This window comes from Heptranchias perlo, chromosome 17 (assembly GCF_035084215.1).
Source record: "Heptranchias perlo isolate sHepPer1 chromosome 17, sHepPer1.hap1, whole genome shotgun sequence".
NCBI classification, from domain to species: domain Eukaryota; kingdom Metazoa; phylum Chordata; class Chondrichthyes; order Hexanchiformes; family Hexanchidae; genus Heptranchias; species Heptranchias perlo.
The window spans coordinates 2,940,884-2,964,875 of NC_090341.1; the positions used below are offsets into that span (position 1 = coordinate 2,940,884).

General features: G+C 49.1%; 1 protein-coding gene across 1 annotated transcript in view; it reads right to left on the reverse strand.

Annotated features, from left to right (window-relative positions):
* Positions 1–19,083, reverse strand: part of uroc1 (urocanate hydratase 1) — an 85,118-nt gene extending 66,035 nt beyond the window's left edge. The window contains exons 1-6 of the mRNA XM_067998355.1: positions 18,869–19,083; positions 11,888–12,018; positions 8,782–8,875; positions 7,654–7,713; positions 3,428–3,556; positions 1,015–1,076 (exon numbers count right to left, since the gene is read on the reverse strand). Coding sequence (XP_067854456.1) covers positions 1,015–1,076; positions 3,428–3,556; positions 7,654–7,713; positions 8,782–8,875; positions 11,888–12,018; positions 18,869–18,994 — 602 coding nt within the window. The 5' untranslated portion in view covers positions 18,995–19,083. The remainder of the gene's footprint in view (positions 1–1,014; positions 1,077–3,427; positions 3,557–7,653; positions 7,714–8,781; positions 8,876–11,887; positions 12,019–18,868) is intronic.
* Between the last annotated feature and the right edge of the window lie 4,909 nt (positions 19,084–23,992).

Genomic DNA, 23,992 nt, shown 5'->3' on the forward strand with positions numbered 1-23,992 from the left:
AATCAATGACTTAACATTAAATAAATAAAATGATTTAGTTCATTTTAAATATGAGGCACCTTTATGGCATAGATAAGCCAGTTATGAACAATTCCTTTAAATACTTCCACCTGTTGCACCAAAACCAGGTGTCCATGGCTATCTTTGAACCGTTATTTACAGTTCTTCAGATTAAAGGAGCAGCGTACATGGGTCAAAGTTGGTTCTTAAAGCAAACAGCTGGCGAGCGCTCGTAACTAAATGTGACAAGTCAAAGGTCAACACAGCATACAATCCCTTTCACCCAGGTTAATAAATTAGTCCTTTCACACCTTTGAATGAAGAAATTGATACCGTTTCAAAAAATCCTGACAGTACTAGTGTTACTAGTGTCTAAAGGAACTTTACGTCACACAGGCCAGGAGATAGCGTTCACCCCCCTAATCTGCCTTATCCACGTGGAGATTTAAATCTAGGAAGACTTGCATTTATATAGCGCCTTACACGACCTTAGGACGTCCCAAAGCGCTTTACCGCCAAGGAAGTGCTTTTGAAGTGTCGTCACTGTTGTGATGTAGGAAACACAGCAGCCAATTTGCGCACAGCAAGATCCCACAAACAGCAATGTGATAAATGACCAGATCATCTGTTCCCGTGATGTAGGTTGAGGGATAAATATTGGCCCAGGACACTAGGGAGAACTCCCCTGCTCTTCTTCAAAATAGTGCCATGGGATCTATTACGTCCACCTGAGAGAGCAGAGGGAGCCTCGGTTTAACGCCTCATCTGAAAGACGGCACCTCCCGACAGTGCAGCACTCCCTCAGCACTGGCACTGGGCGTGTCGGCCTGGGTTGTAGGCTGAAGTCTCTGGAGTGGGAGATTTGAACCCACGACCTCCTAGCCTCAGAGGCGAGGGAGCTACCCACTGAACCACGGCTGAGCACCATCATCACTTGCCCGGGCTACTGGTATCAATATTCTGTTAATTTGATTTGTATTCATGTGGGAGTAATACGAGACAAAAATCTCTTACATGGTCACTCCGATGGCAAACAGCTTCTCGTACTCATCCCTCGAGGAGTAGTTCGGAATAACCTGGAACACGACATGGATGAAAAGAGAATCAGGAAACACGTCCAACACGCAAAGGGTGGTAGAAGTTTGGAACTCTCTTCCGCAAACGGGAGTTGATGCCAGCTTAATTGTTAATTTTAAATCGGAGATTGATCGATTTTTGTTCACCAAAGGGTATTAAGGGATATGGGGCTAAGGCGGGTATATGGAGTTAGGTCACAGATCAGCCATGATCTTATCAAATGGTGGAACAGGCTCGAGGGACTGAATGGCCTCCTCCTGTTCCTATCTTCAGTCAGCCTCACCTCTAGGGGCAGCAGCTCTCCTCCACACAATACCGAAAGGGAAATCTGTCACCCCATAACTATTGGGAACAAAGCAAAGATTGGAAATGACACTGTTATGGTTATCCCAATTATTTTAAAATGGTTAAAAGCTCCACTGAAATAGCAGACGGAAGAATTTCAGATGGACAAATCTGCATTCCGCTTGTCCCCCACCCTGTAATTTCAGGAAAAAGAGAGAGATGATCAAGGAGTGGAGAGGGAGAAAGGGAGAAGGAAGAAAAAAAGAGTAAAAATGAGGGTTCGAGTGAAACAGAGAAAAGAGCAGAGAGCGAGGAAATAAGAGACGAGATGCAGAGAAAGAAAGAAAAGGAGTGAAATATAAGGAGGAGAGAGAGAGAGAGAGAGAGACACACACAGACACATACAAGGAATCTTACAACACCACATCATAGACACGTACAGACAGAGAGAGAGAGACACAGAGAGAGAGAGACACACACAGATAGAGGGAGAGAGAGACAGAGAGAGAGAGAGCCAGACAGACAGAGAGAGACACACACAGATAGAGGGAGAGAGAGACAGAGAGAGAGAGAGCCAGACAGACAGAGAGAGACACACACAGATAGAGGGAGAGAGAGACAGAGAGAGAGAGAGCCAGACAGACAGAGAGAGACACACACACAGACAGAGAGAGAGAGAGACACACACACACACACATGGACAGAGAGACACACACAGACAGAGAGACAGATAGACAGACAGAGAGAGAGAGACACGCACAGACAGAGAGAGAGACATACATATCAGAGAGAGAGAGAGACACACAGACAGAGCGAGAGAGAGAGAGAGGCACACACACAGTCAGAGCGAGAGAGAGAGGCACACAGACAGACAGAGAGTGAGACACACAGACAGATAGAGAGAGAGACACAGAGACAGACAGACACACACAGACAGAGAGAGACACACACACAGAAAGAGAGACACACACACATAGACAGAGAGAGAGAGAGAGAGAGACAGAGAGAGAGACACACAGATAGAGGGTGAGAGAGATAGAGAGACACACACAGAGAGACAGAGAGAGAGAGAGAGAGACACACACAGACAGAGAGACACACACAGACAGACGGAGAGAGAGACAGAGTCAGAGAAGCTCCGTTCTAGAATTTTGTTCTGGGGATGTGGGCGTCGCTGGCAAGGCCGGCATTTATTGCCCATCCCAATTGCCCTTGAGAAGGTGGTGGTGAGCCGCCTTCTTGAACCGCTGCAGTCCGTGTGGTGAAGGTTCTCCCACAGTGCTGTTAGGAAGGGAGTTCCAGGATTTTGACCCAGCGACGATGAAGGAACGACGATATATTTCCAAGTCGGGATGGTGTGTGACTTGGAGGGGAACGTGCAGGTGGTGTTGTTCCCATGTGCCTGCTGCTCTTGTCCTTTTAGGTGGTAGAGGTCGCGGGTTTGGGAGGTGCTGTCGAAGAAGCCTTGGCGAGTTGCTGCAGTGCATCCTGTGGATGGTACACACTGCAGCCACAGTGTTTTTTTTATTCATTCATGGGATGTGGGTGTTGCTGGCGAGGCCGGCATTTATTGCCCATCCCTAATTGCCCCTTGAGAAGGTGGTGGTGAGCCGCCTTCTTGAACCGCTGCAGTCCGTGTGGTGACGGTTCTCCCACAGTGCTGTTAGGAAGGGAGTTCCAGGATTTTGACCCAGTGACGATGAAGGAACGGCGATATATTTCCAAGTCGGGATGGTGTGTGACTTGGAGGGGAACGTGCAGGTGGTGTTGTTCCCATGTGCCTGCTGCTCTTGTCCTTCCAGGTGGTAGAGGTCGCGGGTTTGGGAGGTGCTGTCGAAGAAGCCTTGGCGAGTTGCCAAGTGGGGAGAGAGAGTGGGTTTGGGAGGTGCTGACAGCTGATAAAGGGCAGCACCAGACGACGAGGCCCACAGCATAGCCTGAATTAACCAACGAAGCAAAGAGGAGGGAAGTCGGGGGAGACATAACGGAAGGAAACCTTTGTTTTTACACAAAGTGGTAAAGACAGGAATCCGTTCCTGGGCAGCGAGAGGGCCGTTAGTCTTACCATGCCATTTGTGATGACGACACGCGGTGCGTTCGAGGGGCTGGGGAACAATCCCTGCGGGTGTCCACTGTACATCACCAGCGTCTGTTCCTCGGTCATCTCCGAGAGGTAGCACATCGTCAGCCAGAACTGCCAGAAGGGGAGGTCAAAAAGGCACATTCAGTGAGAGAGTCAGAGAGGAGAACAACCCAAGAATTGGCTCCCACACAAATACGGATCACAGCTTACAATTAATACATGGAGGGGCACTGGGTGGCACAGGGCTGTGTCTTTGTACAATAAGGTGTCAGCCATGGCTCAGTGGGCAGCACTCTCACCTCCGAGTCAGAAGATCCTGGGTTCAAGTCCCACTCTAGAGATTTGAGCCTATAATTTAAACCGATACTCCCAGTGCCACTACTGAGAGGGCGCTGCACTGTTGGAGGTGCTGCCTTTCAGATGAGACATTAAACCGAGGCCCTGTCTGCCCTCTCAGGTGGTTGTAAAAGATCCCACAGACAACACTATTGGAAGAAGAGCAGGGGAGTTCTCCCCGGTGTCCTGGGCCAATATTTATCCCTCAACCAACATCAATAAAAAAACAGATTATCTGGTCATTATCACATTGCTGTTTGTGGGATCTTGCTGTGCGCAAATTGGCTGCCGTGTTTCCTACATTATAACAGTGACTGCACTTCAAAAGTACCTCATTGACTGTAAAGCACTTTGGGACATCCTGAGGTTGTGAAAGGCTCTATATAAATGCAAGTTCTTTGTTTATTTTCACTTGTGGGGCCTGAGCTTGAATCAAGACTGTTGGGATGAAAGTCTCTTCGGTCCATTGGGTGTAATAATGGTAGTTGAGCTGAGTTTTGACCAGTCTCAATCCTGTGCTCAGTGAGCACAGACTAACATCGCAAAATTGCCCCTAAATTGACACTAAGGGGTAAAAACTGAGATGCACCATTTTGCAAAACTGCAACCTCCCGTTACTGCTGATTTTCTGTCCGTTACTCTGTATCTGACCCCAGTAACGTGCCTCAACCCAAACCTCATTTCAGCTCCGACAACACCATTCACAGGGGTGTTCTTCTGTGGTGGGGATTGGGGCATGTTGCTGGGGGTTAGATACAGAGTAAAGCTCCCTCTACACTGTCCCATCAAACACTCCCGGGGCAGGTACAGCACGGGTTAGATACAGAGTAAAGCTCCCTCTACACTGTCCCATCAAACACTCCCAGGGCAGGTACAGGGTTAGATACAGAGTAAAGCTCCCTCTACACTGTCCCATCAAACACTCCTGGGGCAGGTACAGCACGGGTTAGATACAGAGTAAAGCTCCCTCTACACTGTCCCATCAAACACTCCCGGGGCAGGTACAGCATGGGTTAGATACAGAGTAAAGCTCCCTCTACACTGTCCCATCAAACACTCCCGGGGCAGGTACAGCACGGGTTAGATACAGAGTAAAGCTCCTTCGACTCCACAACAACGTACTCCAGCCCCAAGCTCAGTAAAGCCACCTTACTGCACGAATGTGACAATTTCTTCATTGAAACCGGCCGCCCTGTGAGTGAAATCGTTGTTTCGGTGCCGGATTGAGTGGTCAGTTTTGTGCCATGTACCGATGCCCTGCGCGGCCTGGAGTGATTCTGCTCAACTTTGATTTCATATCGAGCCCGTTCAGCCAGTAGAGAGAGATGAACTTTCACCCCCTTCATCTCTGTGCGTGTTTTTTTTTAAAAAGTCTTGGAATAAAACCAACTAAAACATATTAGTGGTCGAATCACAGACAGGCAGCTCCTTACTGCTAAGTCTCTGTTTCAAATCTCTATCAATTAAGTGACCATCTCCCGACTCCATCAAAGAAATCCTTCAAGCTCTGATTTACTCGTTTTATCTTTTCTACATCCCGAGACAACACCTGGAATATATAAAGATTGGAAGTCATTCTGCAGCTGCCAACTTTCAGATATTTTTTGCTTCAATTCCGTATTAAATATGTGAAAATAAAATTTTTAATATCCGCTTTCTCCTGCTGGAATTGGCGTATTCGGTTACTGCATCTTAAAGAAGGAGTTTTTTTTTTAAAAAGAAACTTGCTCTCAGGATGTGGCTGACTCTGGCATGGCCACTCCTCTTGCCCATCCGCTGATTGCCCCATCATCTGATTGGCTTGCTGGGCCACTTTAGAGGGCATTAAGGGTCAACCACAGGCTGTGGCCTGGCCCGCCTCCCATCCCCCACCCTCCGCAAACATCAGCTCGTCCAAAACTCTGCTGCCCGTATCCTAAGTCACAACTAAGCCCCGTTCACCCTTCACCCCCTGAGCTCGCTGATCTACATCGGCTCCCGGTCCACCAAGGCCTCGATTTTAAAACTCTCATCCTTGCGTTCAAATCTCTCCATGGCCCTCGCCCCCTCCCTATCTCTGTAACCTCCTCTGGCCCTACAACCCTCCGAGATCTCTGCGCTCCTCCAATTCCGGCCTCTTGCGCATCCCCCACTTCCTTCGGCCCACCATTGGCGGCCGTGCCTTCAGCTGCCTCGGCCCTAAGCTCTGGAATTCCCTCCCTAAAGCCTCGTTGCCTCGCTGCCTCTCTCTCCTCCTTAAAGTCTTTCTCCAAGCTTTTGGTCACCTGTCCTAATGTCTCCTCCTTTGGCTTGATGTCAATTCTTGTTTGATTAATGCTCCTGTGAAGAGCCTTGAGACGTTTTACTACATTAAAGGCGCTATATAAATGCAAGTTGTTGTTGTAGAGTCGAGTGTAGGCCAGACCGAGTAAGAGTGACAGGTTTCCTGAAGGACATTAGTTGTTTTTTTTTCAGTAATTGGACTGTTTTCCAGCTCATTTTTTGTCAGGCTGGCACACAAATTTAAAACATACTTAGCAAGCCTTCTTCATTTGATAGTAAAAGCCGATCCTTCTATTTTCTTTTCCCTCCAACCTTTCCCTCGGCCTCTCCCTCTCCACCTCTCCCTCTCCCTGTGTTCCAACCTTCCTCGTCCCAACAATGCTCAGTCCTCCTCTCCTGTCCCTACATTCTCCTCCTTGCTACACCTTTCCTGGGTTGGGATCAAGACTAATCTCCTACTCTAACTCATTCTTTCCCAGGACTTCAAAACCATGGAACGCCTCTCCTCCCTCAGTTCCTCCTTCCTCCTACAGCCTAAGGCCTTTTGCAACACTCCCAGGTTAGGTACAGCACGGATTAGATTCAGATCAAAACTTGGTGTCCCCTATTTCTTGACTTGCTTGCCTTTCTCACCTACTCTTATCAACCCAGGCATCGTCCTGCCATGTGGCCCTTGGCCCTTCACGTGGCTTCATCAGCAACAACAACAACTTGCATTTATATAGCGCCTTTAACATAGTAAAACGTCCCAAGGCTCTTCACAGGAGCGATTATCAAACAAAATTTGACACCAAGCCAGATAAGGAGATATTAGGACAGGTGACCAAAAGCTTGGTCAAAGAGGTAGGTCTTAAGGAGCGTCTTAAAGGAGGAGAGAGAGGCGGAGAGGTTTAGGGAGGGAATTCCAGAGCTTAGGGCGCAGGCAGCTGAAGGCACGGCCGCCAATGGTGGAGCGATGAAAATCGGGGATGCACAAGTGGCCAGAATTGGTGGAGCGCAGAGATCGCTGAGCATTGTAGGGCTGGAGGGGGTTACTGAGATAGGGAGGGGGGAGGCCAGTGAGGGATTTGAACACAAAGGATGAGAATTTGAAAATCGAGGCGTTACCAGACCGGGAAGCAATGTAGGTCAGCGAGGGATGATGGGTATTAAGAGATAAAAAGCAAAGGCGGGTAAATGAAGTTGAGGTACAGATCAGCCATGATCTGATTAAATGGAGGAGCAGGGTCGAGGGGCTGAATGGCCTCCTCCTTTTCCTACATGCATCTGTACAGATCCCTGTGGGACACCACTAGTCACATCTTGCCAATCAGAGTACCTACCCATTATCCCTACTCTCTGTCTCCTACCTCTGAACCAATTCCTTACCCATGTCAATAGGATGCCACCAATTCCATGCACTCTCATTTTGTTAGTCTCTTATGTGGAATCTTATTGAATGCCAATAACATCCATAGACACTCCCTTATCTACCACATCTCTTGACAAGACAATACAAAGGATGGAGTGTTCTATACACAGGACAACACATTCGACGCTGGATGATATACGCAGTACAATTCCACGGCTGTCTATAAACGGTCCCGGTGACAGCTGGGTGATAGATTTACCTGAGCCCAGTTGCTGAATACCTGTCCATTCCCTCCGTAGGTCACAAGTTCCTGGGGAAACTGAAACAGAAATTAAAATAAGTCACCGAGAATTCCCAGTAACCTGTGGTTTAGGCTCTTACTGAATGTACCAGGCGAGAGAGAGAGGGAGAGATTCCAGGCTCAATTCTTGGCCTTGCTGAGTTAACCGATCCCAGCAGGGGTAGGAGTTGGCCGTCACCATTGGCCTCAGTGAGGGAGGGGACAATCGGCCAGAGTCCCTGATCCTGACCACTATTCAGTGACCCTTTTCAATGCATGGGCATCACGTGCGAACCGGATTGGCCATGCCTATGATGCTCCCCATGGTGCAACAGCTTCACACATGAAGAGTAGCTACTTGGTATCGGAGGACAGGCACCATAGTGAGTATCAGAAAGCTATTTGACCATACAGGGCATCGCAATTGAACCCAAAATCTGTCCTCCTCTGAAATCGACACACCCACATTTCCTGCCTGATTGTCACTTCTCCGTACCCAGGGGCACTGGGCTCTTTTGCTGCCACCTGAGAGGGCAAACATCTCAGACAAGGTCGTGGGTTCGAGTCCCACTCCAGAGACTTGAGCACACAATCCAGGCTGACCACTCCCAGTGCAGCGCTGAGGGAGCGCAGCACTGTCGGAGGTGCCGTCTTTTGAATGAGATGTTAAACCGAGGCCCCGTCAGCCCTCTCAGGAGAGATCCCACGGCCACTATTCGAAGAAGAGCAGGGGAGTTCTCCCCAGTGTGCTGGGCCAACATTTATCCCTCAAACCAACATCATTAAAACAGATGATCTGGTCATTTATCACATTGCTGTTTGTGGGATCTTGCTATGCGCGAATTGGCTGCTGTGTTTCCTACATTACAACAGTGACTACACTTCAAAAAGTACTTCATTGGCTGTAAAGCGCTTTGGGACGTCCTGTGGTTGTGACAGGCACTATAGAAATGCGCATTCTATCTACTGTGAGATATCTGGAAATGACGAGGACCTTGGGTTTAAAGTTCACCTGCAGCCCCGAGTCTCCGTGAATCTGAGGCTGGTTTTGTTACTTGATATCCAAAGGATGGCGGTCTATCGAAGGGATGGCAATTGGCAGCTTACCTGGGCTACCCGTGGGTCCAGGTTATTCATGATCATGTGCATGACTGCTGCCGCTGACTTGGTTTTGCAGGGATACTCGCCGATCGGATAAGCACTGCAAGTAGCAGGAATAAAATATGTTCATTAACTGCCCCCAGCGTCTGAACAAACAGCTGGCAACACTCTGTCGGCAAGACCACGGAATATTCTGATACCCCCCGGGCCAGCCGGTTTCATTTGTTTTCAGCTCAATCTCTGACACTGAAACAAACACTAATGTTACAGTCATAAATACCATCTCCCCGGCTTAAACACCCACTCCCTCCACCACCCTAAACATTCACTCCCTCCACCACCGGCGCACTGTGGCTGCGGTGTGTACCATCCACAGGATGCACTGCAGCAACTCGCCAAGGCTTCTTCGACAGCACCTCCCAAACCCGCGAACTTTACCACCTAGAAGGACAAGGGCAGCAGGCACATGGGAACAACACCACCTGCACGTTCCCCTCCAAGTCACATACCATCCCGACTTGGAAATATATCGCCGTTCCTTCATCGTCGCTGGGTCAAAATCCTGGAACTCCCTTCCTAACAGCACTGTGGGAGAACCGTCACCACACGGACTGCAGCGGTTCAAGAAGGCGGCTCATCACCACCTTCTCAAGGAGTAACTAGGTAATGGGCAGTTAATCTCGGCCATGCCTGCGACGCCCACATCCCCAAAAGTAATTTTTAAAAATCGTCTCAAACACCAGCGAAGAGATTTATTACTGGGATATTGACACTGAACTAAAATATGCGCAATATTTTAAAAAATCAAGCAATCATTGTGTGGAGCCTGATTTCTCTCCCTATTTTCCTACTTCCACTTTTTGAACTAAGTTTGCTTCCCTGCCTCTAATCCAGCGTTTCCAAATTCACAAGATCGCAGATTTTCGAAGGCCGTACTGTGCGTCTGAGCTGGGTGCAGTCGTGTGGTGGAATAAAAACAGAAAATGCTGGAAATACTCAGCAAGTGAGGCAGCGTCTGCGGAGAAAGAAGCAGAGTTAACGGTTCAGGTCATCGATTACCTTTTGTCATCTGGGTTCCGACAAAAAGTCATCGACGACCTGAAACATTAACTCTGCTTCTTTCTCCGCAGACGCTGCCTCACTTGCTGAGTATTTCCAGCACTTTCTGTTTTTATTTCAGATTTCCAGCGTCCGCGGTATTTTGCTTTCGATGGTAGTGTGGTGGCTCTGGTTCTGGGCCAGCAACCCAGAGGTCGGGAGTTCAAATCGCTCCAGGGCAAGATGTGAAACTGAATTTAATAAATCTGATCATTTGTGGGCTGGCACCAGGAAAGTCAATGGAAATGAAAATCGGGGGAGAAACTGGCTGGCGATTGACTATGGTCTGCTTATACCCACTGATGTCCAGTGGAGTTGCCTAGCGACGCAACTTGGGATGGGCAATAAATGGGGGTGTGTAGCCCACGTGCGGAGAGACTGGAGAAGCTGGGATTGTTCTCCTCAGAGCAGAGAAGGCTAAAGGGGAGATTTGATAGAGGCGTTTAAAATCATGAAGGGTTTTGATAGAGTAAATAAGGAGAAACTGTTTCCAGTGGCAGGAGGGTCGGTAACCAGAGGACACCGATTTAAGGTAATTGGCAAAAGAGCCGGGGGGGAAGAGGAGGAGAATTTTTTTTACGCAGCGAGTTGTTCTGATCTGGAATGTGCTGCCTGAAAGGGCGGTGGAAGCAGATTCAATAATAACTTTCAAAAGGGGAATTGGATAAATACTTGATAAGAAAAATTTACAGTGCTATGGGGAAAGAGCAGGGGGGAGTGGGACTAATTGGGTAGCTCTTTCAAAGAGCCGACACAGGCACGATGGGCCGAATGGCCTCCTTCTGTGCTGCATGGTTCTATGATTACGCTGTGTTGTTCTGCCCATCTGTACCTTGGACTGTTCAAAGTACAAACCACTGCTGATGAAAAAGGCATTTCCTTCACCCAGAGACAGCACGGAACTTTCTCGGGCCAGAGTGTCCACAGACTGAATCACTTCCTTTAATGTTCAGACGCTAAGAGAGACAACCCCATTTTGGACATTGGCCTTTCACCTCTGGAACCAGGGTCAAAATCCAGCTCAGGCTAATGGGATGAAAGTCTCGTCCATCCACTGGATGAAAGGATCCTAATGGGAGGCGATTTTGGGGCCGTCACAATCCAGTTCTCAGTGGGCCACAGCATACAATGGCGACCAATTCAGAGCCAGTTGGCAGTGAGTAGGCAATCTCACTCATAGACTGGGTGGCTGGTGTACAACAACAAACAACAACTTGCATTTATCTGCTCATCTGCTGCTTACACCCACATCGTGTCTTTGTTACCTCCAGACTGGACTATTCCAATGCTCTCCTGGCCGGCTTCCCATCTGCCATCCTCCACAAACTTGAGCTCGTCCAAAACTCTGCTGCTCATATCCTAACTCGCACCAAGTCCCATCACCCCCTGTGCTCGCTGACCTACGTTGACCCGGTCCAGGAACACCTCAATTTTAAAATTCTCACCCTTATTTTCAAATTCCTCCATGGCCCCCTCGCCTCCCCTCCCTATCTCTGTAACCTCCTCCAGCCCTACAACCCCTCCGAGATCTCTGCGCTCCTCCAATTCCGGCCTCTTGCGCATCCCCGATTTTAATCGTTCCACCAATGGCAACCGTGTCTTCAGCTGTCTAGGCCCTAAGCTCTGGAATTCCCTCCCTAAACCTCTCTGCCTTTCTTTCCTCTCCTTAAAAATTACCCCCTCGACCAAGTTTTTGGTCACCTGTCCTAATATCTCCTTATGTGTCTCGGTGTCAAATTTTGTTTGATAATCTCTCCTGTGAAGAGCCTTGGGACGTTTTGCTTCGTTAAAGATGCTATATAAATGCAAGTTGTTGTTGTCAAGCTTGGTCAAAGAGGGAGGTTTTAAGGAGCATCTTTAAGGAGGACAGAGAGGCGGAGAGGTTTAGGGAGGGAATTCCAGAGCTTAGGGCCCAGGTAGCTGAAGGCACGGCCGCCAATGGTGGAGTGAATGCCATCAATTATTTTATTTTTGTGGCAGGGGTGCAGGAGCTGAAATACTTTCACTAACTTACCGCATGTTTATCTGTGGACAGAATCTGTACATGTAGATGTGACCAAACTGCCTGAGCTCGTCAGCGAATTCTGGGGCCAGGATGCTGTGCAGGTCCGGAGGAAAGTAACGCAGGGCGTTTCTCAGAGACACCTGTCAAATCAAAACAAATACTTTCACCAGTATGTTCATAATTTACCCTCCACAGACAGCCACTCAAATAAACACACTTTGTTTTTTTTGGGGTGCTAATTTTCCCCACTCCTGCCCTGAAGATGCTCATTAACTCTTGCTGGTTTCAGTCTCCATGGGCCCTCAGCTCCATCTTCTCCCTCGCCATGTGCCTCTTCATTCAGAAGCCTGGACAACGACCATCGGCTCTGACTCCAGATTACTCCTTGTCCCCCGCTCCCTCTACTCCACCTTTGGAGGACACGTTTTCAAGCACCATGCTCCTTAAAAACCCACCTCTACCCCCGTGGTCTTCGGCCTCTCCTCCTTTTGTGCCTTGATGTCCATCCCTCCCAACAAGAACAACAACAACTTGCATTTATATAGCGCCTATAATGTAGTTAAACGTCCCCAAGGTGGGTCACAGGAGTGATTATCAAATAAAATTTGATACCGAGCCAGATAAGGAGATATTAGGACAGGTGACCGAAAGCTTGGTCAAAGAGGTAGATTTTAAGGAGCGTCTTAAAGGAGGAGAGAGAGGCGGAGAGGTTTAGGGAGGGAATTCCAGAGCTTGGGGCCTAGGTAGATGAAGGCACGGCTGCCGATGGTGGAGCGATTAAAATCGGGGATGTACAAGAGCCAGAGTTGGAGAAATCCAAAGATCTCGGAGGGTTGTTGGGCTGGAGGAGGTTACAGAGATAGGGAGGGGGCGAGGCCATGGAGGGATTTGAACTCAAGAAAGAGAATTTTAAAATCGAGGCGTTCCTGGACCGGGAGCCAATGTAGGTCAGCGAGCACAGGGGGGTGATGGGTGAACGGGACTTGGTGTGAGTTAGGATACGGGAGGCAGAGTTTTGGATGAGCTCAAGTTTACAGAGGGTGGAAGATGGGAGGCTGGCCAGGAGAGCATTGGAATAGTCGAGTCTGGAGGTGACAAAAACATGGATGAGGGTTTCAGCAGTAGATGAGCTGAGGCAGGGGCGGAGACGGGCGATGTTACGGAGGTGGAAGTAGGTGGTCTTGGTTAACACAAATATTTTGGGTACATAGCCCACCTTCTAGTGTGTGGAAAACATTTCCTGGACAAAGATCAACTTCCTGCTGCTTCCATGGATTGAGAAAAGCCGAGGGTCAGGGGACTGGAGAGTGGCCGAGGAGAGGAGAGGGTCAGGGGACTGGCCGAGGAGAGGAGAGGGTCAGGGGACTGGCCGAGGAGAGGAGAGGGTCAGGGGACTGGAGAGTGGCCGAGGAGAGGAGAGGGTCAGGGGACTGACCGAGGAGAGGAGAGGGTCAGGGGACTGGAGAGTGGCCGAGGAGATGGTCAGGTGGACTGGAGAGTGGCCGAGGAGAGGGTCAGGGGACTGGAGAGTGGCCGAGGAGAGGAGAGGGTCAGGGGACTGGAGAGTGACCGAGGAGAGGAGAGGGTCAGGGGACTGGAGAGTGGCCGAGGAGAGGAGAGGGTCAGGGGACTGGAGAGTGGCCGAGGAGAGGGTCAGGGGACTGGAGAGTGGCCGAGGAGAGGGTCAGGGGCAGGGCAGAATGTAGGGGAGATGGAGATGGAGTGAATTCCAACTGTGAAAATGCACTTTCTCCAAACTGGACCTCCCTATATCGACCTGTGGGTCAAGGAGTAGCTAAACAGCAAGGTGTAGAAGGACAATACGGCCATCTTGTAACGTTCTCGGTCTCGGGTGTGTTGCTGCAGTGGGGTGACTAGGGCTCCACTCAGTGTCACTGCCTGGAGTGAAGGGAAGACAGAATAATTATATGGAGGAAGATTGATGATGGGCCAGCGTTGTGTGTCCCATGGCAACCGAAAGATGGGATACAGACACCGGCTGAGGCCGAGGAGATCAGACTCCAGTAGGCCGCAGGCTTTGCATGATCCTATAGAACGTATACAGAGATTAGGGGTTGCCAACCCCTCCAGGATTGCCCTGGAGTCTTCAGGAATTAAAGATTAATCTCCAGGGCACTGCTGCGAGCAAGAACTTGGAAGAAAAATCACAGGGGCTTTAAAAAAAGGTTTATTTGAATACTTTTGTTTATTAGTTATAAAAATATTGGAGTTGGGGGAGAAACGGCTGTTTGACCGGGTGGGGAGGTTGGAGGCGGGATGTCTTGTGATGAAACATCCGGGAATACGTTGGCAACCCCCTAACCAGGGGTAAAGAGAGAGTCTGGAAAAAAAAACTTCTCAAATAATTCAAACTGTGCTCCGTCCGGTTTGGTTAAAGAAAAGCTAAATAAAGTTCATAATTGAATGTTGCGCTCTGTGTCAGAAAGTTATCGGCACTGAACCTGAGCGCAGTTTTAATCCAGTGAGTTTACGTGACCGACCAAAAAGGAAAGGGGGTAAAGTTTCCTTGTCACGTCCTCAAGGAGCTCAGTCGCTTGATCCTACTCAATGCAGTCTGTTTACGATTAGATATTTAGGCCTTTCCCTTAAATAAAAGACCGAGAGTCTCTATGTATTTTATTTTTATCAACTGTCCTTCCCCCCAATAGACAAATAAACTGCGGAGAGGAGATGGTGTTAAACTCTGCTCGTTTTACGAGGGACTCTGGTCACTGCACAGGAGGTTAACTTTTGCCCTCAAGTTGGCAACATCTGTAATCTTAACATAAGAACATAAGAAATAGGAGCAGGGGTGGGCCATACGGCCCCTCGAGCCTGCTCCGCCATTCATAAAGGTCATGGCTGATCTTCGACCTCATCTCCACTTTCCCACCCGATCCCCATATCCCACGATTCCCATAGAGTCCAAAAATCCATCGATCTCAGCCTTGAACGTACTCAATCTGCCCGGGCAGTTCCGACCAGAAGCGAGAGCCCCCCCAACCCCCCGGGGCCCACCTCCCCGGGTAAGTGAGAAAACAAACCTCTGAATGGGAATGGGGTTGCTAGGCAGGGATTCAGGTTGGCCTGAAGCCTATTTCGAGGTTTCAAATACATATTATAAAACCTTCCTTCAAAGTGATCTCAAATTTCTTGGTCACAGTTGAAGATCTGGTTCCACTTCCTGGGGTAGTCCCATCTTAATTTCTCATGGTCCTTCAGGGATGTTTCAGTGGCTCAAGATGGTTTCAAACCCTTTTTAACCCTCCCTCTACCTACTCCTTTTGCCTCCTTGAACTTCTTGAACCCCTTTTCAGTCTTTTGGATCCTCGACTCTCTGTAACCTCTCAGTTTTCTCTTACTCCTTCGATCTTCAGGTTTCTGACTCCCAAGCTTCTCGTCGCCTAGCACCTACTTTTTAAAAAAAAATTCTCGGGATGTGGGCATCACTGGCGAAGGTTGCCCATCCCTAGTTGCCCCCTGAGCAGGTGGCGGTGGGCCGCCTTCTTGAACCACTGGTAGGGGGTTTGTTACATCTGAGGGGTCATTTCAGAGGGCAGTTAAGAGTCAATCACATTGGTGTGGGGACTGGAGTCGCATATAGGCCCAGTCTGGGTAAGGACGGCAGGTTTCCTTCCCTAAAAGGGACATTAATGAACCGGTTGTGTTTTTAAACCCCAATCCGACACGGTCACTTTTCCAGATTTGTTTTTTAAAAAGTGAACTTAAGTTCTCAGACTACCCCTGGTGGGATGTGAACTCATCACCTCTGGATTTATCAGTCCAGGAATAGAACCCCTACATTACAGTGACCCCTAGTTGAGGTACCTCATCATCCCTTCTACTGTTTTTAATCTCAGGAGGCCTCAGTCCTTGTATCACAGCCTAGGCTATGAGTAGACGAGGGAGCTTAGACTGGGAAAAGGCCATTTTGCCCATTAAACCCGCTCCTTCCATAGTCCATGCATGACTACCTCAATCACGGACCCCACCCCACAGCTCTGCACTCTCTTCCCAAGCCACATGCAAATAAAAATAGGTTTGTTAAAGTATCTAAACCCCTCAGTCAGTCACCATTTCAGACACCCAAAGACAAGACCGATCTCATTGCTGAATATCTCCATTTGCGAGCCATTCGGAATTGTACAGATGTGTGGGAGCCCCATCACCACACCGTCCGCAGCTGTTCCAGGAGAAGGCCCGCCACCACCTTCTCAGGGCAACTCGGGGATGGCCAATAAATACCGGCCTTGCCAGCGACGCCCACATCCCGAGAACAAACAGATAAAGAAGAAGTTACATGGGTAAGATGGGTATGGAGGGATATGGGCCAAGTGCAGGCAACTGGGACTAGCTTAGTGGTATAAACTGGGCGACACGGACATATTGGGCCGAAGGGCCTGTTTCCATGTTGTAAACTTCTATGATTCTATGATTCTATGTTGCTTCATCGAGTTATCAACTCCCTTTTCACACCACTCCGCACAATTTCTACCCCTCCTATCCTGACGCTTTGCTGGGGCACCTCGCCCAGGTGGGCCTTGTTCATTTGTTGGCCCCAGGTATTGAGTATCACTGGCCTATTCAGTCATAAAGAAAGAAAGGCTTGCATTTCTATAGCCCCTTTCACAACCTCAGGACGTCCAAAGCGCTTTACAGCCAATTAAATACTTTTGAAGTGTAATCACTGTTGTAATGTAGGAAACGCAGCAGCCAAATGTGCGCACAGCAAGATCCCACAAACAGCAATGTGATAATGACCAGATAATCTGTTTTTTAGTGATGTTGGTTGAGGGATAAATATTGGCCCCAGGACACCCCCAGTACTCTTCTTCGAAATAGTGGCCGCGGGATCTTTTACTCCCACCTGAGAGGGCAGACGGGGCCTCGGTTTAACGTCTCCTCCGAAAGACGGCACCTCCGACAGTGAAGCACTCCCTCAGTACCGGCAGTGGGAGTATCAGCCTGGATTATGTGCACAAGTCTCTGGAGTGGGATCTTGAACTCACGACCTTCCTAACTCAGACTGAGCCACAGTTAACCCTCATGGGAGGGTGAGTATCACGGTAAAGCATGAGGCACAATAGGGCTGAGATCAGCTAACTCAACACAGACAGGGTGGGGCCTGGAAGCTTCTTTGTCTTTACCAGCTTCTTACCACAGCCTGGGCATTTACCAAGTGAGGTTGAAAAAGTTCAGACTATATCCCTTTAAAAAGGGGGCCGATAGATACTAGAGACGGGACAGTTAACAGGGGATTCAATCCTTAAACCAGGAGACACCGGTTAGACATCTTCATGTGAATGATTAGCCATAATTTGATGTGTTGTCATAGTAACAGAGATTCCCAGACACTTATCCGCATCGGGAACGATAAAGAGTATCTGCAGAAATTGTGATGCTGTGCAAGCCCTTCCCAACACAGGCAGGCCACTCTATCCAATATCGGACAGTATTACAGCACTGGTTTTCCAGTAAATCCCACCCCCTCCCCCATTCCGCGTTCCTCCACTGAACGTGCCAACATGCAGCGGGGTCCAGACCTGTCAGAGCCACGGCCCTTTGATGTTCACCCAAGTGCCAATTCGCCCATGTACGAGCCTGGACACCAAGCAACGGGCAGGCTGATGGACTAGTTAACTCGGTATAGACCAGGGATGGAAGTTAGGAACAGGGGAGACCTGATCGAGGTCTTTACTATTATGAAAGGGGTTTGATAGGGTAGACGGAGTGATGATATTTCCGCTTGTTGGTGGGGGGGGGGGGCGGATGAGACCAGAACTAGGGGTCATCAATATAAGAGAGTCACTAATAAATCCAATAGGGAATTCAGGAGAAACTTCTTTACCCAGAGAGTGGTGAGAATGTGGAACTCACTCCCACAAGGAGTAGTTGAGGTGAATAGTGTAGATACATTTAAGGGGAAACTGGATAAACACATGAGGGAGAAAGGAATAGAAGGATATGCTGATAGGGTGAGATGAAGTAGGGAGGGAGGAGGCTCGTGTGGAGCATAAACACCGGCACAGACCTGTTGGGCCGAATGGCCTGTTTCTGTGCTGTACATTCTATGTAATTCTATGTAATGTAAAGGAGGCCATCCAGCCCCTGCAGCCTGTTCCACCATTCAATTCGATTATGGCTGACCTGTACCTCAACTCCATTTACCTGCCTTCGATATTCAACTCCTTACCCGACAAGAATCTACCGATCTCAGTCTTGAGATCTCCAATTGACCCCCAGCATCCACAGCCTTTTGGGGGCGAGAGCTCCAGATTTCCACTCCCCTTTGTGTGAAGAAATGCTTCCTGATTTCACTCTTAAACGGCCGAGCTCTAATTTTAAGATTGTGCCCCCTTGTTCTGGACTCCCTCACCAGAGGAAATAGTTTGACCTGGAAGCTTTCTAATCTGAATGGAACAGAACGAGGAAAAGAAAGAGAGGATCTGCATTTCTATAGCGCCTTGCACGACCACAGGACGTCCCAAAGAGCTTTACAGCCAATTAAATACTTTTTGTAGCGTAGTCGTTGTTGTAATGTAGGGAACGAGGGAGCCGATTTGCGCACAGCAAGATCCCACAAACAGCAATGTGATAATGACCAGATCATCTGGGGTTTTTTTTTAGTGATGTTGGTTGAGGGGTAAATATTGGCCCCAGGACACCGGGGAGAACTCCCCTCTTCTTCTTCGAAATAGTGGCCGTGGGATCTTTTACATCCACCTGAGAGGGCAGATGGGGCCCTCGGTTTAACAGGTGGGTCAATTTACAAACTGACTTCATCAGGACACACAGCTCCTCTGTTCTGTTTCCCTCTCATTTCCCCCCCCACCCCCCCCAAAAAAAAGTCAAGGACTTTTTTCTTTCTAACCATGTGCCCCTTTGACCAGCTCCAAGCAGAAAAAACACACACACAAGGCAGCCGTGCTGGGGAGACCGCGAATCAGCTAACGTCAAAATGCTTTGGTTATAAATGTTCCCGTTCGATACCTTCTGGTCCTCGGGGGTGAGGTGTGGAGTCCGGACAGGTGCATGGGGAACCCCGCTGTCCCTCCCTCTGTTGGGAGGCAGGGGGCTCAGTGGAAGCCCACAGCACAGCTCAGTCAGGCTGCCCATTCCTCCAGGCGATGGGATCTCTCCCGAGACTCAGAGATGACGCAGGTCGTAGCTTTGTAACCCAGGTCGTACCTAAGTGCGAGCAGTGTGTGAAACTGCTTTAAAATGGTAGGTTGGGCCCCACCCGCCCCTATTTCTGATTGGACAGCAACCCTCCCCCCATAAATAAATGATTAATACTTTGACTGGCAGATAAACCCAATGCAAATATCAATTCTCTTACAATCCACCAAACATTAGACTTGCTGTTGTATAATTAAATATCAGTGTGTCTCATAGTGCAGCAAAAACTTAGCTCGAACAATAATGGGTTCAAGGTTCTACAATTCATTTCGGTCTATGTTTAATGAGTCTCTGAGTGCTTTAGGTGTCAGCCATGGCTCAGTAGGTGAGACTCTCACCTCTGCCTCAGAATAGTTGTAGGTTCATCCCCACTCCAGAGACTTGAGCACGTAATCCAGGCTGATAGTCCCAGTGCAATACTGAGGGAACGCTGCACTGTCGGAGGTTCAGTACTGAGGGAGAGCTGCATTGTTGGAGGATCAGTACTGAGGGAGTGTTGAAGGGGCAGTACTGAGGGAGCGCTGCACTGTTGGAGGGGCAGTACTGAGGGAGCGCTGCACTGTTGGAGGGGCAATACTGAGGGAGTGCTGCAGTGTTGGAGGGGCAGTACTGAGGGAGTGCTGCAGTGTTGGAGGGGCAGTACTGAGGGTGTGCTGCATGGTCGGAGGGTCAGTCCTGAGGGAGTGCTGCACTGTCGGAGGTGTCGTCTAAGCCCTACCCTGGAATTCCCTCCCTGAGCCTCACCTGGTCCTCAAAACCAATTCTTTGACAAAGGTCACCTGACCTATATCTCCTTCTTTGATTGATCGATTGAGGTGTACAAAATTATGAGGGGCCCAGATAGAGTAGACAGGAAGTACCCGTTTCCCCTAGCGGAGAGTTCAAGAACTAGAGGACATAGATTTAAGCTGATTGGCGGAAGGATTAGAGGGGACATGAGGAAAAACTTTTTTACCCAGAGGGTGGTGGGTGTATGGAATTCGCTGCCCGAATTGGTGGTAGAGGCAGGGACCCTCAACTCTTTTAAAAAGTACCTGGACCTGCACCTAAAGTGCTGTAAGCTGCAGGGCTACGGACCGGGTGCTGGAAGGTGGGATTAGAATGGGCACCTGGTTGTTCTTCGTGCCGGCGCGGACACGATGGGCCGAATGGCCCCCTTCTGTGCTGTATCTTTTCTATGGTTTTATGGTTCTTTGGCTAAGTGTTCATTTTTGGTCTGATTTGCTCCTGTGAAGCACCTTAGGATGTTTTACTAAGTTCAAAGTGCTATATAAACACAAGTTGTTGTTGTCTATTGGATGAAATGTTAAACTGAAGCCCCCATCTGCCCTCTCGGGTCGATGTAAAAGATCCCACGGGCCACTAGTGGAAGAAGAGCAGGAGACGTTCTCCCCGGTGTCCTGGGGCCAATATTTATCCCTTAACCAACATCATTAAAACAGATTATCTGGTCATTATCACGTTGCTCTTTGTGGGATCTTGCTGTGTGCAAATTGGCTGCCGCGATTCCTACATTATAACAGTGACTACACTTCAAAAAGTACTTCATTGGCTGTAAAGCGCTTTGGGGCGTCCTGAGGTCATGAAAGGCGCTATATAAATGCAGGTCCATTCTTTCTAAAAGGGCACGGTTTGTACCTTAAAAGGGCAGTTTTTCCAAAGCTTTATTTTGTGTTTGCTGGATGAGGAAAATTGTATCAAACACATCAGCGCATTATCAGAAATCCATCCCGCCTCCCGAAACTGACATTGCGTGAGGAGGATGAGGTACCGTCACCAATGGGCAGAGTATACGACAGTGTCGCCTTGCGTTTGGATATGACCAGTCAGACGAGGGAATGTGAAATACAAATGTATCCTTTATACCAATCTGTGGTTGGCAAACTGCCATAAAATACCTAAAATCAGTGGGCTGTAACTTTAAAGAAAAATTTGTTCAACCTCCCATGGCATTGCACACAGAGAGTCAAGACCAAATATAGTCTTCAGGTCAAGTGGGGTTAGAGGATGTGGGATATGGGACCCTGGCCCACAGACGTAGCTCAGTTCCCCCTTTTAAAGTCACACATTCTGTCCTTATTTTTATATAATTCTATTATAAATTCCCATGTGCACATTTATAGTGGGAATTGTCTGTGTAAACTTGTCACACTGTAATTATACCCTCCCGCCAGTTGGTGGTGATAGACACCTGGAAAGCAGGATGGTCCATGGTCCTAGTGCTCCGCGGACTGTGCGGAGTTACCTGGTCTCAGCCAGGGCAATGGGTGGGACCGTGACTTGGCCTCAGAGATCCTGGGCTGGGGATAAGGGAGCAAAGTCAGCCCCAGCTCCCACAAACCCCTAAGTGCACCGGGTGTGTTGCTCGCCACGGTGGAATAGTCTTCTGACCCTCACTGCCTGGACTGTCGCGTGAAGAATCAGATGGTTCGGGCGAGGGGCTGGGAAGCCGATCGGCATCCAGGGAATCCGTCTCCCGGCGAGAGTCAGTATCTTCGGGAGAAGAGCGGAAGAATACTGGGAGGGCAATCATTTACTGAAAGCAAGACCTGTTAGCCAAATGCGATGGTTTCTGTTGTGTGTGTGGTGATTTACTTTGTTTCTAAAGTTAATGTCTAACTGTAACATTCAGGTGAACTCAAACCCCTTGGCTGGTAATTGCCTGACCTAAATCTCCATTGCACAACATAACTGCACGCACAGAAACATAGAAAATGTACAGCACAGAAGGAGGAGATTTGGTCTAACCAGTCCGTGTGGGTGTTCACCCTCCCCAGGAGCAAGTATTCCTCATCGTGTTTACCGGCCCTGTTCCCACATCCCTTCATCCCCCTCTCCAATCCAATCTCGAATGTTGACCTTGTTTCTGCCTCAACCACTAACTCTGGGAGTGAATCCCACGGCCTCACAAATCTCTCTGTCTGTGTGAAGAGATTTCTCCTGCCCTCTGTTCTGAACCTCTTACATTTAATCTTGTATCTCTGCACCCCCCCACCACCGTTCTTGATCCTCTAAACTACTGGAAACACTCTGATTCTATCCACCCTGTCCCGTCCTTTAGTGATATTAAACAGTTTGATCATATCGACCTGTAATCCGTGTTGTTCCATTCTGATCGGAACACTTACAGTGTGATCTTAATGAAGGTAATTGATGGGGGATTGGTGGTGAACCATAATATTGAGTTTCATGGCAGATTTACGTATATAATAAAAAGGAATGGCAATGGGTTAGACATTACCTTCCACCTCTGTAACATCGTCCGTCTCCACCCCGTCTACTTCCACCTCTGTAACATCGTCCGTCTCCACCCCGTCTACTTCCACCTCTGTAACATTGTCCGTCTCCACCCCGTCTACTTCCACCTCTGTAACATTGTCCGTCTCCACCCCGTCTACTTCCACCTCTGTAACATCGTCCGTCTCCACCCCGTCTACTTCCACCTCTGTAACATCGTCCGTCTCCACCCCGTCTACTTCCACCTCTGTAACATTGTCCGTCTCCACCCCGTCTACTTCCACCTCTGTAACATTGTCCGTCTCCACCCCGTCTACTTCCACCTCTGTAACATCGTCCGTCTCCACCCCGTCTACTTCCACCTCTGTAACATCGTCCGTCTCCACCCCGTCTACTTCCACCTCTGTAACATCGTCCGTCTCCACCCCGTCTACTTCCACCACTGTAACATCGTCCGTCTCCACCCCGTCTACTTCCACCTCTGTAACATGGTCCGTCTCCACCCCGTCTACTTCCACCTCTGTAACATCGTCCGTCTCCACCCCGTCTACTTCCACCTCTGTAACATGGTCCGTCTCCACCCCGTCTACTTCCACCTCTGTAACATCGTCCGTCTCCACCCCGTCTACTTCCACCTCTGTAACATCGTCCGTCTCCACCCCGTCTACTTCCACCTCTGTAACATCGTCCGTCTCCACCCCGTCTACTTCCACCTCTGTAACATCGTCCGTCTCCACCCCGTCTACTTCCACCTCTGTAACATCGTCCGTCTCCACCCCGTCTACTTCCACCTCTGTAACATCGTCCGTCTCCACCCCGTCTACTTCCACCTCTGTAACATCGTCCGTCTCCACCCCGTCTACTTCCACCTCTGTAACATCGTCCGTCTCCACCCCGTCTACTTCCACCTCTGTAACATCGTCCGTCTCCACCCCGTCTACTTCCACCTCTGTAACATCGTCCGTCTCCACCCCGTCTACTTCCACCTCTGTAACATCGTCCGTCTCCACCCCGTCTACTTCCACCTCTGTAACATCGTCCGTCTCCACCCCGTCTACTTCCACCACTGTAACATTGTCCGTCTCTACTCCTGCCTCAGCCCATCTGCTGCTAAAAACCCTCATCCGTGCCTTTGTCACCTCCAGACTCGACTATTCCAATACTTTCCTGGCCTGTCTCCCATCTTCCACCTTTCAGCCCTTCAATGTTCATAGAATCAATCATAGAATCATACAGCATAGGAGGAGGCCATTTGGCCCATCGTGCCTGTGCCGGCTCTTTGAAAGAGCTATCCAATTAGTCCTATTTCCCTGTAGCCTTGCAAATTTCTCCTTCAAGTATTTATCCAATTCCCTTTTGAAAGTTATTATTGAATCTGCTTCCACCGCCCTTTCAGGCAGCGCATTCCAGATCAGAACAACTCGCTGCGTAAAAAAATTCTCCTCATCTCCCCTCTGGCTCTTTTGCCAATTACCTTAAATCTGTGTCCTCTGGTTACCGACCCTCCTGCCACTGGAAACAGTTTCTCCTTATTTACTCTATCAAAACCCCTCATAATTTTGAACAACTCTATCAAACCTCCCCTTAACCTTCTCTGCTCTAAGGAGAAGAATCTAGTCTCCAGTCTCTCCACATCCCCTCATCCCCTGGTACCATTCTGGTAAATCTCCTCTGCACCCTCTCCAAGGCCTTGACATC